The sequence below is a fragment of the Nicotiana attenuata genome, unplaced genomic scaffold (assembly GCF_001879085.1).
Source record: "Nicotiana attenuata strain UT unplaced genomic scaffold, NIATTr2, whole genome shotgun sequence".
Taxonomy (NCBI): Eukaryota; Viridiplantae; Streptophyta; class Magnoliopsida; order Solanales; family Solanaceae; genus Nicotiana; species Nicotiana attenuata.
Window position 1 is genome coordinate 66,736 of NW_017672644.1, and position 16,653 is coordinate 83,388.

At 38.6% G+C, this 16,653-nt stretch overlaps 1 protein-coding gene across 2 annotated transcripts; it reads right to left on the minus strand.

Moving 5' to 3' along the window:
- Window positions 1-334: 334 nt before the first annotated feature.
- Window positions 335-12,278, minus strand: LOC109213942 (glutamate synthase 1 [NADH], chloroplastic). Of its 2 annotated transcripts, XM_019377782.1 has the most exons (22): window positions 11,488-12,278; window positions 11,286-11,405; window positions 10,593-10,706; window positions 10,331-10,483; window positions 10,139-10,239; window positions 9,960-10,056; window positions 9,357-9,466; window positions 8,806-8,909; window positions 8,410-8,589; window positions 7,983-8,326; window positions 7,767-7,837; window positions 7,219-7,688; window positions 6,227-7,096; window positions 5,747-5,901; window positions 5,289-5,450; window positions 3,606-5,204; window positions 3,063-3,278; window positions 2,699-2,967; window positions 2,068-2,373; window positions 1,709-1,976; window positions 1,077-1,334; window positions 335-976 (listed from the first exon to the last, which is right to left on the minus strand). In XM_019377782.1, exons 1-22 carry the CDS (start codon window positions 11,875-11,877, stop codon window positions 692-694), a joined length of 6,642 nt encoding a protein of 2,213 aa, XP_019233327.1. In that variant the 5' UTR covers window positions 11,878-12,278; the 3' UTR covers window positions 335-691. The 2 variants fall into 2 exon arrangements, with proteins under 2 accessions (XP_019233327.1, XP_019233328.1); XM_019377783.1 differs by lacking the exons at window positions 9,960-10,056; window positions 10,139-10,239; window positions 10,331-10,483; ... (1 more) ...; window positions 11,286-11,405; window positions 11,488-12,278 and adding an exon at window positions 9,756-9,907 and having other exon boundaries at window positions 358-976.
- Between the last annotated feature and the right edge of the window lie 4,375 nt (window positions 12,279-16,653).

The following is a 16,653-nucleotide window of genomic DNA, read 5'->3' on the forward strand; positions in this document are numbered from 1 at the left end:
TACTATATTCCTTTTGTTTATTTAAGAGAATAAGCATTAATTTTTCATACTTGTAAAATGCAGTCGGTTGAAAATAACTAACTAAAATTCTCCGTCAAAAAAAATTTGACACTATACTATTCGTGTGAGCAAAATGTCACTCTAACATTGTTTGGGACCTCCGTCCAACTACTTTATTGCAATTGCTATGTTTGTCTCAAAAGTCTAATAAATATATGAAAACAGAACTGTAACACAGTGAATGAATTCACAACAGATTTTTCTGTGTATGTGAATGCTCTGAAGAGTGTTGCATCGACAAAATACTGTTAACTTAAAGTGCAGGACCAGCAAAAACTAGAAATAATCCCCCATAATATTAATTTCAAAGGAAATTTTGCACAAACGAGAACTGTACATGTTATTTTTTCCACTAAGCCTGTGCTGGAGCTACCCTCCAAACAACCAACACGGCAATAATAAACTTTATCGACACCCAACATGCAGCCAAAAAAAAACAAATACTATCCCACCACCCCCACCCCTCAAACTCCCAAGAATCAGAAAATATCAACTATCCTATCCTATATTCAAACTGAGCTGCTATTGATTTACTCTGTGCTTCTATTCTTGGATTTGGATATCATTTGAAGGAAAATCCCTAAACCAGCCTCCCCACAGTGTCCTTTATTCATTTGCTTTTGCAAGTGTCTTATGTCACGACTGTCTGCTGCTTGCTGCTATCTTGTTGCTTTTTGACAAGTTCTTGTTGGCTAGCCACATCAACAGTGAAGTCGTCCTCGTCATCCTTCATGAGAAACTTGTCAACTTGAGCAGCTGCTTGCCGCCCTTCGGAGATGGCCCACACCACCAAAGACTGTCCCCTGCGACAGTCTCCTGCTGCAAACACCCCTTCCACACTTGTAGAAAAGTGTCCATAATCAGCCTTGAAGTTAGACCTGTTGTCCTTTTCTAGTCCCAGTCTGTCTGCTATTGTCTGAACAAAGATCAAACACAAGAATAACCATTCAATATTAATTGAATTTCATTAGAGCAAAAAAATGAATAAATGAAAATGGAAATCACAAGATACTAACCGATTCAGGACCAAGGAACCCCATAGCTAGCATAACCAGATCGGCTCCGATAATTTCTTCAGAGCCTTCTACTTCTTTGAATTGGAATCTTCCACTAGCATCTTTCTCCCACTGTACACGGATGACCTCCAACCCTTTCACATTTCCATTCTCATCTCCAATGAAACGCTTGGTCAATACCTCATAGGATCTCGGATCCTTACCAAACTTTGCAGCAGCTTCCTGATGCCCATAATCTACACGGAAAATACGAGGCCACTGCCAAAAAGAAAGGGAAGGACATATCACATTGACATTCAGGAAGTTAATAAAGAAAATGTTAATAAAAGTTCAATGATCACTTTATAATCCTAACTCAGACTATAAAGCCAATTCTAGAAACTTCCTCTGAAAGTACAAAAAGAGCAGCTCCTTCTAATTTAAGCTGACAAAACATCATATTGCTCCTGAATTGCCCATCATGCACATGATAAACATAAAGCAACCACGCTAATTGAAGTGACTACTATACACAGTAATATGTAAGGTGCATTTGCCATGATAATAACAGTAAGGTGCTAGTGTGCTAATTGAAGTGACTAACTATGCATGGGAAAGAGTAAGGTGCATTGCCACATAAAACATGATCAAACCTGTGGCCAAGGATTTCCAGGAGCCCTAGTTTGTGGCGGCTGAGGGAGAAGCTCTAGATTAACAACACTGCTGCAGCCATGCCGAATAGACGTTCCTATGCAATCTGTCCCAGTGTCACCTCCACCAATAACAACCACCTTCTTGCCCTTGGCAGAAATGTATTTTCCATCCTGGAGATTGCTATCAAGCAAACTTTTTGTGTTTGCGTGAAGGAACTCCATTGCAAAATGAACTCCTGAGAGGTCTCGTCCAGGAACAGGAAGGTCCCTACCAATGAGTCAAGTAGTTTGAGTGAGCAATTACTTATTCAGAAAGCACAATGAACCAAAAGCGATGCAATGCAATCGATGGTACTCACCTTGGCTTTGTGGCTCCAACAGCCAAAACAATTGCATCGTGATCTTCACGAAGCCGCTCCAAGGAGTAGACGGGATCATTTCCAACATTTGCATTGACCACAAATTTCACCCCTTCCTTCTCCATAAGGTCAACCCGCCTCTGAACGACATCAATCTTGTCGGTCTTCATGTTGGGCACTCCATACATCATCAGACCACCGATTCTATCAGCACGTTCAAACACGGTTACAGTATGACCCTTTCTATTTAACTGATCAGCAGCAGCCAGGCCTGAGGGTCCACTCCCGACAATTGCGACTCTTTTCCTGTGAGAATGAGGACAATTAGAACATGAGCTATCGATGTTATGTACGGTAGAGTGTAGATGTCGGTCTATCAAAGCTTAACTACTCTTAGAATGAAACATCTACATAATCCGTAAAAGCACAACTTTTTGCTGAAAAAATATGCTTGCTGACAGTGGACACGCTGAAAGAATATCAACTTAGTAGCTGCAAAGAGTCAGTTACCAGGAGCAATTGGAAATGAGAAAAAGGAGCACCTCCAAAGAAAAATAAAAACAGGCATATGTAGAATGGTGGGGGCAAGGGTTTGGAACAGTACAGTACAAGCAAGTGATGAAATGCTTACCCAGTTCTCTCAGAAGGAGGTCGTGGCACCATCCACCCTTCCTCAAAAGCTTTGTCGATAATGGCACATTCAATGCTCTTAATAGAAACAGGATTCTCAATGATACCAAGCACACAAGACCCTTCACAAGGTGCAGGACACACCCGACCAGTGAACTCAGGAAAGTTGTTTGTCTCAAGAAGCCTATCCAGTGCTTCACGCCACCTGTTTTGATACACTAACTCATTGAATTCTGGTATTTTGTTTCCAAGAGGACACCCAGAGTTCTCCTGCAACAGATTTTTCATGACGTAATCAAATCAGATTTTGGCGGCTTGTATTCATATTGTGCATTAATCACTACACATTTCAGCATTAATATTACCTGATGACAAAAAGGAGTTCCACAGTCCATGCAGCGCGCAGACTGTGTCTTAAGGAGTGGACTGGGTTTTGACTCTTCCATAACCTCTTTCCAGTCCCTCATCCGAACATCTGGATCCCTGTATGACACGCCCTGTCGCTCATAAGCAACAAAACCTCGATGCTTGATTGCATCAGCAACTTCGGTGGGCCTCTTCAATGTTTTTTCCTCTTCAACCTGTAAAAGACCAAAAGTGCATATGTAAAGTTGAAAAACATATTGTAAAGCGTCTTACAGCAACTAAATACTCAAATGCGCCGGCAAAGGCCAATAAAGCAATTAAACAAGTCAGGTTTCTATCTAATATATAGAAATGCAGACACTACAAAATGAACAAATCTTCCTAAATCATAAGTGCAAAGATTGATAGTCCTATTTATATATATATATGCCACAAGGTCCCTTAGCTACATCTATAGAAAAAATAGAATCTTCTCAGGAATATGATGAAATAATACAGGAATTCCAAGGCAGCTCCTTCAGAAACTTAATAAATGAACTAACCTGACTGGATTGGTCCTTAGACGCAGCTGCTAATTTCTTCAGCTCTTCAAAGGCATCTTTCTCCTTCAAATCTGCCTCTTCTTGCTCCTCCGCTTCCTTGATGGCACGATCATTTGCTGCTTTGTTAGCTTCCTCTTTTTTCATGCTTGCCAGAACCCGTTTATAATCTCTAGGGAAGACCTTAATAAATCTAGGCAAAAGATTATCAAAGTCTGCAAGAACATCTTTTGCCAGTTGGCTGTTTGTGTTACGCTGATGTTGCTGTATCATCATCTTCAAAGTCATGATATCATCTTCTTCTTCAACTTTATCAAGATCAACCAGCTCTGAATTGCAACGAGATCGGAACTTTGAATCCACATCAAGAACATAGGCAACGCCACCACTCATACCAGCAGCAAAGTTTCTTCCAGTTTTTCCGAGGACAACAACTGTACCACCAGTCATGTACTCACAGCCATGATCACCAACACCTTCTACAACAGCTTTGGCCCCTGAGTTACGGACACAAAATCTTTCTGCTGCCATCCCATTAAAATATGCCTCCCCAGTTGTTGCCCCGTAAAGAGCTACATTTCCAATCACAATATTTTCCTTGGGGTCAAACTTGCTTTCTTTTGGAGGATAGACAATGATTTTCCCCCCTGACAAACCTTTACCAACATAATCATTGCTGTCTCCTTCAAGCTCTAACGTGATGCCAGGGCAAAGAAAAGCTCCCAGACTCTGCCCTGCACTTCCACTAAGTTTGATATGAATGGTGTCTGCAGGGAGTCCTGCAAGGTGATATCGCTTGGTAACTTCATGGCTTAGCATTGTTCCGACAGCGCGGTTTACATTACAGATTGGAGTTTCAATATATACAGGAAGACTTTTCTCCAAAGCAGCTTTGGAAAGGGCTATCAAATTGTTATCTAAAGCCATGTCTAAACCATGATCCTGTTTCTGAACACAATATTGGGCAGCTTCAGGACGGATATCAGCAGCAGGTCGAAGCAGTAGGGACAGATCGATGTTCTTTAGTTTGTCATTGTTCTTGGTTAAATCTTTATCCAGTTCAAGCATGTCTGAACGGCCAACCATTTCAGTAAGTGTTCTAAAACCAAGCTGAGACATAATTTCTCTTACTTCCTCAGCCAGCATGAAGAAGAAATTTATGACATGTTCTGGTTCTCCAGCAAACTTCTCCCGAAGAATTGGATCTTGAGTGGCAATTCCCACAGGGCAAGTGTTTTTGTGGCATTTTCTCATCATTATGCAGCCGAGTGTTATGAGGGGAGCAGTGCTGAAACCAAACTCCTCTGCACCAAGAAGAGCAGCAACAGCCACATCTCTTCCAGTTTTCAATTGGCCATCTGTTTGCAGTGTTGTTCGGCCACGAAGGTCATTAGCCACTAAAGTTTGATGCGTCTCTGCAAGACCAAGTTCCCATGGAAGACCGGCACTCTTGATACCAGTCCATCTTGAGGCACCCGTGCCTCCATCATGACCGGAGATCAAGACATGATCAGCATGTCCCTTGACAACACCGCTAGCAATAACCCCCACGCCAGCTTCAGAAACCAACTTGACACTTACACGTGCCCCGGGATTTGCATTCTATAGGAATTAGGGCAATATCTCAGGATCAATGAATAATAAAGAAAGAAAGATGCACAGTGCAAATACACGAGATTTTAATACCTTAAGATCATGAATCAACTGCGCAAGATCCTCAATAGAGTAGATATCATGATGAGGAGGAGGACTAATTAGTCCAACTCCAGCTGTGGAGTTCCTAGTGACAGCTATGTCACCAATGACCTTGTGTCCAGGAAGTTCACCCCCTTCTCCAGGCTTGGCTCCCTGCAAAATAGAAAGGGATGTGAATAGATGTATCCAATGCGTAACAGAAAACTTGACTGTTCACATTTATCTCACCAAATGCCAAATGCAGGTTTCAGTTAATGAGGCAAAGACACCTATAGGTGCCTTGCAGATGCAGCATCATCTGTCCATGAACATAAATTCATAAACAAGAGAAACCTCTATTCCAACTGGAATACAGGATCTAATAGGAATGGATCAACATTTAATACAAACATGTTGATGAAGGAAATAACCGTGAATGAAATATATTGCAATGCGCATGTAAAGAGTACCTGAGCCATTTTTATCTGTAGCTCGTCCGCATTTGTGAGGTAATAACTTGAGACTCCAAATCTACCACTTGCAACCTGCTTAATTGCACTTCTTTTTGGATTCATTGAACCATTAGGAAGAGGCTCCATCCGAGATGGTTGCTCACCACCCTCACCTGTCCAAAAGTAGGTACAGCTTTCATTTTACAGTCAAAAGAATTTCAGCTCCAAAGGGGTAAAAAATGGTAGCCTCACAAGAGAAAGATCACTGTCAACACTCCACTTAAGCAGCTCCACAGGGGTTAGCTCAATTAGCAAAGGTTGAAGGACTTGTGTCTTAGATCACAAAGTTAGAACCATGCACCAAGTGAACTAACCACAGTATTTAAGTGGAGAAAGGTAAGAGTGGCGGACTCATCATCCCCAAGTTTTTTAACGCTGTGGTTGGCCTCCAGACTGATTTCTCGGTCATCAAAAATAAAACAATCCAGTAAAACATACCTGTGTTAGATTTGCCCCCAATTTTATTCATTGCCATAGCAAGAGTAGCATGTGCCTCCAAAGAGATTGATCCATAACTCATGGCTCCAGTAACAAAACGTTTTACAATCTCACTTGCTGGTTCAACTTCTTCCAGAGGAACTTTCACCTCTGCCTCTTTAAACTTCAAAAGTCCCCTTAAATTGCATTGTCTATTTAATTCCTGCACACGCTTAGAATATTCTTTGTAGGCAGCTACACTATTAGTTCGCGCAGCCTCCTGCAATTTTGCGATGGCAAGTGGATCATTAAGGTGAATCTCACCACCTTTTCTCCAATGGTAATCACCAGGATTAGGGAGTGCCACAGCCTCTGCACTCCCTGGAGCCAAGGCTCGTGATGGGAACGCTAGTTCATGCAGCTTGAGTGCATCCTTTGCAAGTGCATCAAAAGTTGCACCCTCCACTCTGCTAGGGGTTCCTTTGAAACACCGCTCCATCACTTCTGACGAAAGGCCAACTGCCTCAAAAATCTGAGCGCCCTTGTACGATGCCAATGTTGATATGCCCATTTTTGCAAGAACCTTCTGCATGCCATAATGACTTGCTTTGAAGTATTTCTTGACAAGCTCATCCTTGGAATGGAACTCACCAGTTGACTTTGGTGGGATTTTTCCATCAACCTGTAGTCTCCATATAGCTTCTACGGCCAAATAAGGGCAGATAGCATCAGCACCAAATCCTACCAATGTACAGAAATGGTGTACTTCTCGTGGCTCAGCAGATTCAACAATCAGTGCAACACGAGTCCGCTCAAGCTTTTTAACTAAATGATGATGGACAGCACCAACAGCCAATAAAGAGCTCACAGCAACACGCTTTGGCGAGAAGGCTAAGAAGGTTAATAAGTAAATATTAATGCCATATCGATAACAGAGATAAAAACCACGTACAAAGGAATGACATACTTTTTATTTTAAGAAAAATTAAATAGCTCTCTGTAAAGATTGGTACCTCTGTCAGAAAGAATAATTGTTGTATAACCCTCCTGAATCGCGTTGTGCGATTCAGAGCAGATCCTATCTAAGGTCTCCTCTAGACCCTTCGTACCACGGTCTCGGGAGAAGGTAATATCAAGAACCTTACTGCGCCACCCTCTGTAGTTCATCTTTTTCACAGCTTCCATTTCTTCAATGGACAAAAGAGGTCCCTTGAGTGAGAGGCGGTGACACTGTTCTTCAGTGGTCTCTGTAAGATCTCCTTCAGGACCAATCATACATTCCATAGAGGTAACAATTTTTTCCCTTATAGGGTCAATAGGAGGGTTTGTGACTTGAGCAAACATCTGCTTGAAATACTCAAATGTAAGTTTCTCTCTATTAGACATCACTGCTAATGGAGCATCATTTCCCATTGAACCAAGAGCCTCGACACCATCTTTTGCCATTGGGAGTAGCAGCATTTCTAAGGACTCCACAGTGTAACTGCATAAATAGGTCGGCGATTAAATACTTAATACATGTTGTCACAAAATTCTGGGGAAAGTGGCAAAAGAAACATACCCAAAGGCCTTTAATGGAGCCAATAAACCATGAAGCCCCATATTTTCCATATTGTCATCATCATTTAACGCCTAAAATTGTAGAAGAATAGACTGATAAGTTAAGAGGAACTTAAAAGAACCAACTAATAACAAACAGGCACAATTAACAGCAGAAAAGAGAAGACCAAAAATAAAGATTTAGAGGAATTAAATTAGTATGAGACACGGTGCTCACAGGCGAAACTCCGGCAATGGGTGGAGGGACCCTGTAGGATTTATTTACAGACTCAACAATGTCTTTCAGCTCTATCTTTTGCCTTTTAAGCCACTGCCCATAAGGTCTTGCAAGAGAGTACTGCTGCTTCAAAGCTTCATCATCTACAACAACATGGTTCTCAAAGTCCACCAGAAGCATCATTCCAGGGTTTAGTCGACCTTTTCTGCATACATCTTCAGGTGGAATATCAACTACTCCAACTTCACTTGCCATAACAACCCTGCCACTGTATGTGACATAAAAGCGGCCTGGACGCAGACCATTCCGATCTAATGTAGCTCCAAGATAGCGCCCATCAGTAACTGCAAGGCAATGTCCACATTAAGCAAATGCCACAAAGAAAAACCTCATATAAGAAACCAGTTAATTCCTTGAAGTCCATTACATGATATAAGGGCAGGTCCATCCCATGGTTCCATGAGAGCTGAAAAATACTCATACAATGCTTTCCGGTTAGGATCCATGTTCTTGTCATTTTGCCAGGCTTCAGGAATCATCATCATTACAGCTTCAGGAAGGCTTCTACCAGCTCGAAGCAGAAGCTCAAGTACACCGTCAAAAGCTCCTGAAAAATGGAGATCAAAATCAGATATGGGACAATCAAGACAAATATCTGCTAGTAGGAAAGTTGATCCCAGCATGTTCAGATATTGACTGCTTTGAGGTGCAGAAAGGTAGTACAAATATGGGTCAATCAAGACAAATATCTGCTAGTAGGAAAGTTGATCCCAGCATGTTCAGATATTGACTGCTTTGAGGTGCAGAAAGGTAGTACAAAAACCTGAATCAGATGAACTGGCATCAACAATGGGCAAGAGCTTTTTCATTTCTGCCTTTGAAAGGCCAAGCTCTTTGCATTTAAGAAGACCTTCACGAGCCCTCATCCTGAATAGACAAAAGAATGACGTTTCAAACAAAATATCAATGCAGACAAATCAACAAGATACAATGGAACAACTGTCAAATAACTTAATCCTATTTAAGAATCTTCCTTCGCTTCTGGGAAGAGCATGCTAGTCGATTTGCAGTCAACATGTTACTCCAGAATTGAAGGGGAACAAAAGAAGATATTTGATGCAAAAGGAAGGATTCAATCATGTGCATCCCTCCACTAGTGTAATGTGGAAAAGAACATCACTGACCTGCAGCAACTACTGTTGACCCCTTATCCTCTCAATTCGCATTTTACAAGGTTCAGTGAATCCTCTTTTCAATTTTCAAATGGAAACTAAATCATCTAAAATACCTTTTCATTCGGGAGATCAATCTTAAATGAATTATATTAAGCTCTGCACATATTATACCAGAAAAGTAACTCCGCAGGAAACTTACCAGTTCACGTTGCCTCGAAGTGTGTTAATTTCCCCGTTATGACCCAAAACACGCATAGGCTGAGCACGATCCCAACTAGGAAAGGTATTTGTAGAGAACCTAGAATGCACCTGTACCAGAAAACCCCAAAAATTTACATTTGGAAGATCCAATACGACAAAAGGAAAAAAAATATGGAGCTGCTGAGATATGTCTTCCAGATGCAATGGTAATTGAGTTCTGGCACTTTGAAGATTGTGGCAATGACAGGACACAGCACCTTGAGCCCTAATCTAACCTTGAGCACACACAAATTCCTCCACAAGATTTAAGTGGATATTTTCTCGTTAAGAACAGATGGCAGAGACGAGGGCACCAAGTTTCTGTAAACATTATTTACTTGGTAATGAGTTTCCTTACCAACTCACCAAAGAGTCCCACTGGCATCCAAATTCAAATTGTGATCAAGGGAGTGGAAGAACTTAAGAGATCATTCATACTTCAATGCCTCAGAAGTCATTCCTCAACCTTGCATCTCTTCAGTTTACTGGTTGATCCAATGCTGTTCGTTGTTGAAGTATGGAGTCAGTGTACAAATTAAAAGAGAATGGATAAAATATTTACCAGGGCCATGTAGCTCGTAAACCTTTCATTGCCCAAATCTGCATAGTAGTATTCCTTCAACTGATTAGGCTTCAACTGACCTTTGTAAACAATAGTCCTGCGCATTAAGATTATAAAATATAAAGTTAGCCACAGCACCACAGCAAATAGTGATGTATTCTGAGTCTTGAGGAACAAACCTTGAAGAAAGAGAGCATATATAGAAATCTCTCACGCCACCATGTTGGAGGTTTAAAGCAGCTCGGATAGCTACCATTGAAACCCTCCTCAAAATATACATCTGCAGGGGGAACGGATTCAAAACCGATGATGAACAATAATTGATAGGGAAATACTAAGACAAATATACGACTTCAGTAACAGACAACTACCTGACGCTCAAAGTCGACCTTCGACCGAGGAGTTGGTGTCAGAAACACTTGCTCAATGACAGGTTCTGTCTGCAATGCAGACTTGCCCAGCCCTGAATTATCTGTAGGGACTGGACGCCATCCAAGAACTGTATGACCGAGCGACTCAGCCACCTGCCGAAGCACAAATATTCAAAAAAAAAAGTCAGAATACGTAATAAAGAAATTCACCTGCATAAATCTGTCATCAAAAGCATCAAATAGAGCAGGAGATGGATTTCACCTTTGTAAATACAATTTTGCTTTGCTCCCTTCTGCTTTCTGAGGTAGGTAGGAAGAACATCCCAACTGCATACTGGCCAGGTGGTGGTAGCTCAAATCCCACCTCACTTGCTACCTGAGGCAGTTACACAGAAGATACAAGCAACAATAGAGTGTTAGATCAGATTTCAAGCCACAATTGGTAATTTTGCAACTAAGAGATCACTATAAATACTTTAGTATTAAATTTTGAATTAATAGTCTATTTTTTGTTGTCATTCTCAAGTGATATTATTTTATACCCAATAAAAATACATGTCTTAGAAACACCTTGGAAAAAACATATAGATGAAAACTATATCCTTTTCATTATTACTTGTGAAAAAAAATTGATCAGGTTACTACTTGTTTCTTTCTTGTAATTTCTGTAGTAGTAATTTTACATTATAAGCATTTAAAATAAAATTCCAATAATTAGAAGAACGCAATATTTATTTATTTATTTATTTCGCATTTAAGATTCCCCTATCATCCTCTCAGGTAATACACCCACACATGATCAACCATAAATAGTACAAAAGTAAAGAAGCAACTAACAAAATCATCAAATTAGCCATTCATAACAAGTTTCAAGAACATCACTTGAGGTTAAAAAAATTCCACTAACTGAAAATTAAGTAGCAGTAATTCTGATCAGTTAAAATATGTCAGTCACCTCCTTGTAGAAATCATGAGGCAAAGCCACAAGAATACCGGCCCCATCTCCAGTATTGGTCTCACAACCACACGCGCCTCTATGAGACATCCGAACTAACATCTCAACAGCATCAGTTACCTAAAAACAATTTGAAAAATTCAAAATTTCCATAGAACTAAAAAAACTATCACAAATACTTTTGAAAAGTTTTCTGATTTACCGTTTTCCGGTTGCTTTCACCAGAAAGTTCAGCCACAAACCCAACGCCACAAGAGTCCTTATCGAAAGACGGATCGTAAAGGCCGAGTGGCTTCTCCGGCACATTAGACAATGCAGAACGAACCACAACCTTAAGCTTCGGAGCCTGACCCGGCCCATCTGATTGCCAAAGGTGCAGCCTTTCAGAACCCGAGGCCCGGAGTTTGGCTCCGTAAAACCTCTTATCGAAACCGGTAGTCCTCTTAGCTAAACTTCTAGAGGCCCTAGTAGTTCTGCCCAGACCAACACCGACTCTGCCCAAAGGCATAGCATTCAATTGATGGCCCGCCAGACTCTTTGCCGGCGATGGTATAACCATGCCATTGTTCACAGAACTCGAAGCAATCGACATATTAAACCACCAGGTTCAGTTGTTTACAGTTTTTTTAAGAGATATGTATATATATAAATACCGTAAATTGTATACAGAATTAAGTTATTACGGAAAGAAACAAAAAAGTTCAGATCTTTATGAATAAAAAAAACGTTATAGAGAAATCTCAGATCCGTTGTTTAGAAGGCTTTTGGAATGATTAGATGAGTCGACTTTGAGCAGATCACGTGAAAAATAAGGGTTTGAAGAGAGGGCGGCGGATAGGCGGTGGATAAAGCGTAAAAAAGGTAGTCCTTATCTAATCAAGCTAATCGAGATTGAGTTTTAATCTAACGAAACAAAGGAATCAAAATCATAGGTGGGAGAGGGATTTTTGTTCATAAAACGAAGATGAGGGCAACGAAGGCAAGAGGAAAGAGGAGAGAGTCTGCACAGCGTCAGAGGGGGTAGGTGGCGGCAGGGCTTTGCTCTCTTCTATCTTTCTTCGTTTTCGGCATGGGCGAGGTGGCTTGTGTTAGCATTTATAGATGAGATAGGAGTAGAAGTTGGCAGGGTGTGAGACTCCAGGGGGGCGGGGGTTGAGTGGGTCCTACCTGATGTGTGTTTCCTGAGAAAAACGTTTATCCGTGTTTAAACGTCAAACAAAATCTTTCACTAATAAATGTGCTGCTATATCTCTTTATCAAAATTTTATCATTGATTGGATTAAATAAAAGTGAACGAAGGGAGACATTTTTTATTTATTACCGCATAGTTTATTATTTTTCAACGGTAATACATAAGATATAAAACTACATGCTTATTATAATATTGGAAACAAAGACTTGATTTTATCTTCTACGAATTTTAACTCATAAATCATTAAATAGCTCAAATTTTTACGAATAGCTTTAAATTTTAACAACAAGTTCTAAATGACAATCCTAACGAACTCTAATCATCAATTTTGTCACAAATTTTAGCAAATTACAAAATTTATTATTAGTCTCTAAGCTTTTAAGAACTCCGGTAATAGAGTCTTTCATTTTTTACTTTAATTCATCTAATAATATTTAAATTAGTGATGATAAATATGAATATCACTCTCAAATCGATTTTTAACGCATGTCTTTCTCAATATTCTGTTAATAGATGAAAAAAATTAAATTATACATAAAATAGGCTATTTTAACAAAAAGAATATAAGCTAAAGTTGATTGGGGAAGTACCCACATGTAATATCTCGTAATATTTAAAGCATACCATCTCATTATATCTGTATGTATTGCCAATTAATTTGACTTTTTAAATTAAATTATGAATAATAATGAATGATTTACCGTAAACGCGTGCTAAATTATTTACTTCGTAACTCTTATTCTAATAAGAGCCTAAAACCAATTAGTTAATATTGGATTAAAATTGAAACGGCAAGTTGTTTAAGTTAAAATTATAATTTATACATAAATTTTACTTGAAAAAAAAAAGACTAAAACTCTGGAGGGGAAAATAATTATTTTGGTTAATATACTCCTTAATTCAGATTTTTAATTTAAAATTCTATGTTAATTTGAGGTAGAAATACCGATTTTGTTTGTTCTAAAATGAACATTAATTTGCAAATTAAAAGGTACTAGTGATATTTTGTTCAAAGGCCTACTCAAACTTCTTTTTCGCCACGTGTACAAAAGGAGCCTCCTATGCGGCACGCGACAAACGCTCATGGTGGGGCCTCCTCGTTGCCGCCGTTAGCCGATTGAGGTGCGGTGGTTAGTGGTGGTTAAAATAGACTGCTATTTATAGCCGCCTCTAGGCTCGGTTCCAGGCCTCCGCGGCTCGGGCACGGTAAACTTCTTTTGAGTATCAACGTTTTCCGCTTTATCCTCCTCGTGGGCCCTGTGTGTTTTCTCAGGTGAAAATGACTGAAACCTTCTATGTTCGACTTGACCAACGGAAGTTAGGAAAGTTAAGACGTAATTTTAATTAAATTTTTCCTTTTTCGAAAATATATATGAACCGAAAAAAAAAAGTTTCAGTACTATGGTCCAAATAGGGACAGAGCTACGTTCCCTAAAGGAGTTAATTAAAATTGTAGAATATTTTATGATGTAAATATAATATATATATATGTGTATATATATATTATATATTGTATTAAAAGCACGAAGGTCCTTAACAAAGTTCATTTTTTTTATCCCTTAAAATAATTTTATATTAGACAAAAATGTCATTTTAAGTTTTCTGCCTAATATTTAGGAGTTTTAAATAAACTTAATTTGTACACTAATTCTTTCCTTATTTGAAGTATGTACAAATTCTTAATATTAAATATCTTATATAAATCCTTCCTTATTTATATAACGTAACATAACAAATTTTATTAATAAAGAAAACATTGTTTGAAAAATTATTAAAGTAGCAAACTTTTGTCAGTACTCCTTTTGTTTTCCCCCAACTAAGGACTCCTTTTAAGTTTAGTAGTCTTTGATTTTTGTTAAAAATATCTATACTATTTTATAAGCACGAAGCCCCTTAGCGAAATATCATTCGTCTTTCTTACTCTTTAGAAAAAAAAAAAATTCATATAGGACAAAATAGTCAATTTAATTTTCTTACGATTTCGAAATAGTTATTTAATTATTTTTCTAATATTTAGGACTTCAGAATTAAATTTTTTTAAAAGATTTTTTCTCATATAAAATTTCCTTATTTGTACTATCTAGCATAATTATAATTCGTTCCATTATTGTTATTTGACCCTTTTAAGTATTATTTAGATATATCCTACCTATTCTTGAAGTTCCAAAAACATACAAATTCTAGATGAGCAAGAATACATTGAATCGGTCACATCATCCTTCTTCTCAATTTTTGAAGTTATGCAATACAAAAACTTCCATATACTTTTTGTATATCATTCTGGTATATATCTTTATTTTTTGTGTGTAAATACGTACGATAGTTGTATGCATACGGAGATATACACATTCATTGCCTAAAAATGAAGACTTTGTCAAGCTAATTCATGTAAGATTTACAGTGTGGTTTATTTGAGCATAAAATAACTTTCTCAGCAACTCCGTATTCAAAGTAAAAAAACTTGAGCTACCATGCATTTTTCTTTTTCTTTTCTTACCTTTATAGGAATTTGATTTAAAATATAAAAATAGCTCCAACATTCATATCCTGAGATTTCTTATAATGGTGGACGTAGTTGTCACGCCTCCTTTTTTACACACCTACCCCGAAGGATAAATGTATAAGGGAGTTTTTCCATTTAAAGTGACATTATTCGAAATGGGATTATTTATTTATGTTTTAGAGTCGCCACTTGGGAAAGGATTGGCTTTTGGTGTCCCAAGTCATCGATTTAATTTAAATCCCAAATCGAGGAAAAATTCGACTTCCCAATTGGAGTCTGCGAACCAGAGATTCTGAATAAGGAATTCTGTTGACCCGAGGGAAGGTGTTAGGCACCCCCGGATCCCGTGGTTCTAGCACGGTCGCTTAAATTATAATAAATGGCTAAAACTCTAATTTTAATACATGTTCAAACCTACAATGCAATTTTAATATTATTTACCGCTTTAATTTATTTGTTACGAAAGTGAACATCGTCTAAGAGCGCGCTTTTGGATCACGTCACATGAAATGTACCCGGATCCTCAACACCTCTTATTCAACGTTTTGGGATTTGGATTTGGGTTACATGAAATGCGCACCCGAGTTAGGAAGGTAAATTATTAAATAACGCGCCTAAAGTAACTAGCGTGTCGGTATCTTTGCGGGAGACCATGAAAATTTGCTAAATGGCTTATCCGATTTCTAAAATATTTTAACCTAGTATTTAATGAGGGCCACGCAATTTTATATGTTTTGTTTGGCAAGGCTCGTCTCATTTAATTATTTTTTAAGGCCAATCCAAAGCGAACTAAGATTCTTTATTTATATTGTTGTCTCTAAAAGGGCTTGGCAATATGAAATTCGGGTTTCAAGTTCAAGTCCGGATTTAAACAAAAGGGTAAAAACCTTTTAATTTAAAAACCGCTACCTAACTCGAAAGCCCAATTTATACTCCATTGAGCTATAAACTAAGGTCTTTAAACCAAGTCTAAACAGAGAATCTTAATGGGGCTCAGATAAAGATCAATCGAATGGGCCTGCTCAGGGGCCCAAATCGAGACTGAATCGAATCCAACGGCTTAAAACACAAATTCACATGGTCTGTTCGTTGAAGCCCAATGCGACAAGGGCAAGATTTAGTGGCAATTTTATCCAAAATAAAACTAAGGTTCAGATTAGCATATGCAAGCAGCTTGATTCCATGGACATCTTTCCGATCTATATTAACACCGGACTATACATCTAAGTCGTTAGGCATGGACAATAAGCGGTTGACTTCGAATTCAGACGCATGAAATTCATATTTGATCGCAATGTCAATCTGATTTTTACATTTATGAGCATGCAACCCAGTCAAATTCGGTTTTCAACATTAATCAAGTCCAAATTCATACTACTGCTGTCATTAATTAAATGCTCACAGCCATTCAAATGTCGAATTACTAACTACAAGTGAAGATCTAAATCGACTTCTACCTGTATACTATTGCTAACATTAACAGTTAAGCTAATCATCCAAATACAATCATACCACGTTAATGAAAATCAACAATCCACTATGAATTAACAGTCCAAACAGTCCAGTCTTAATTAGCTACAATGAACTACACTAAAAACATCAGTAACAGCAAAATCGATACAACATGCTTTGTTTTTATTCCAATTTCCAGCTTGCAATATACGCTCATATTT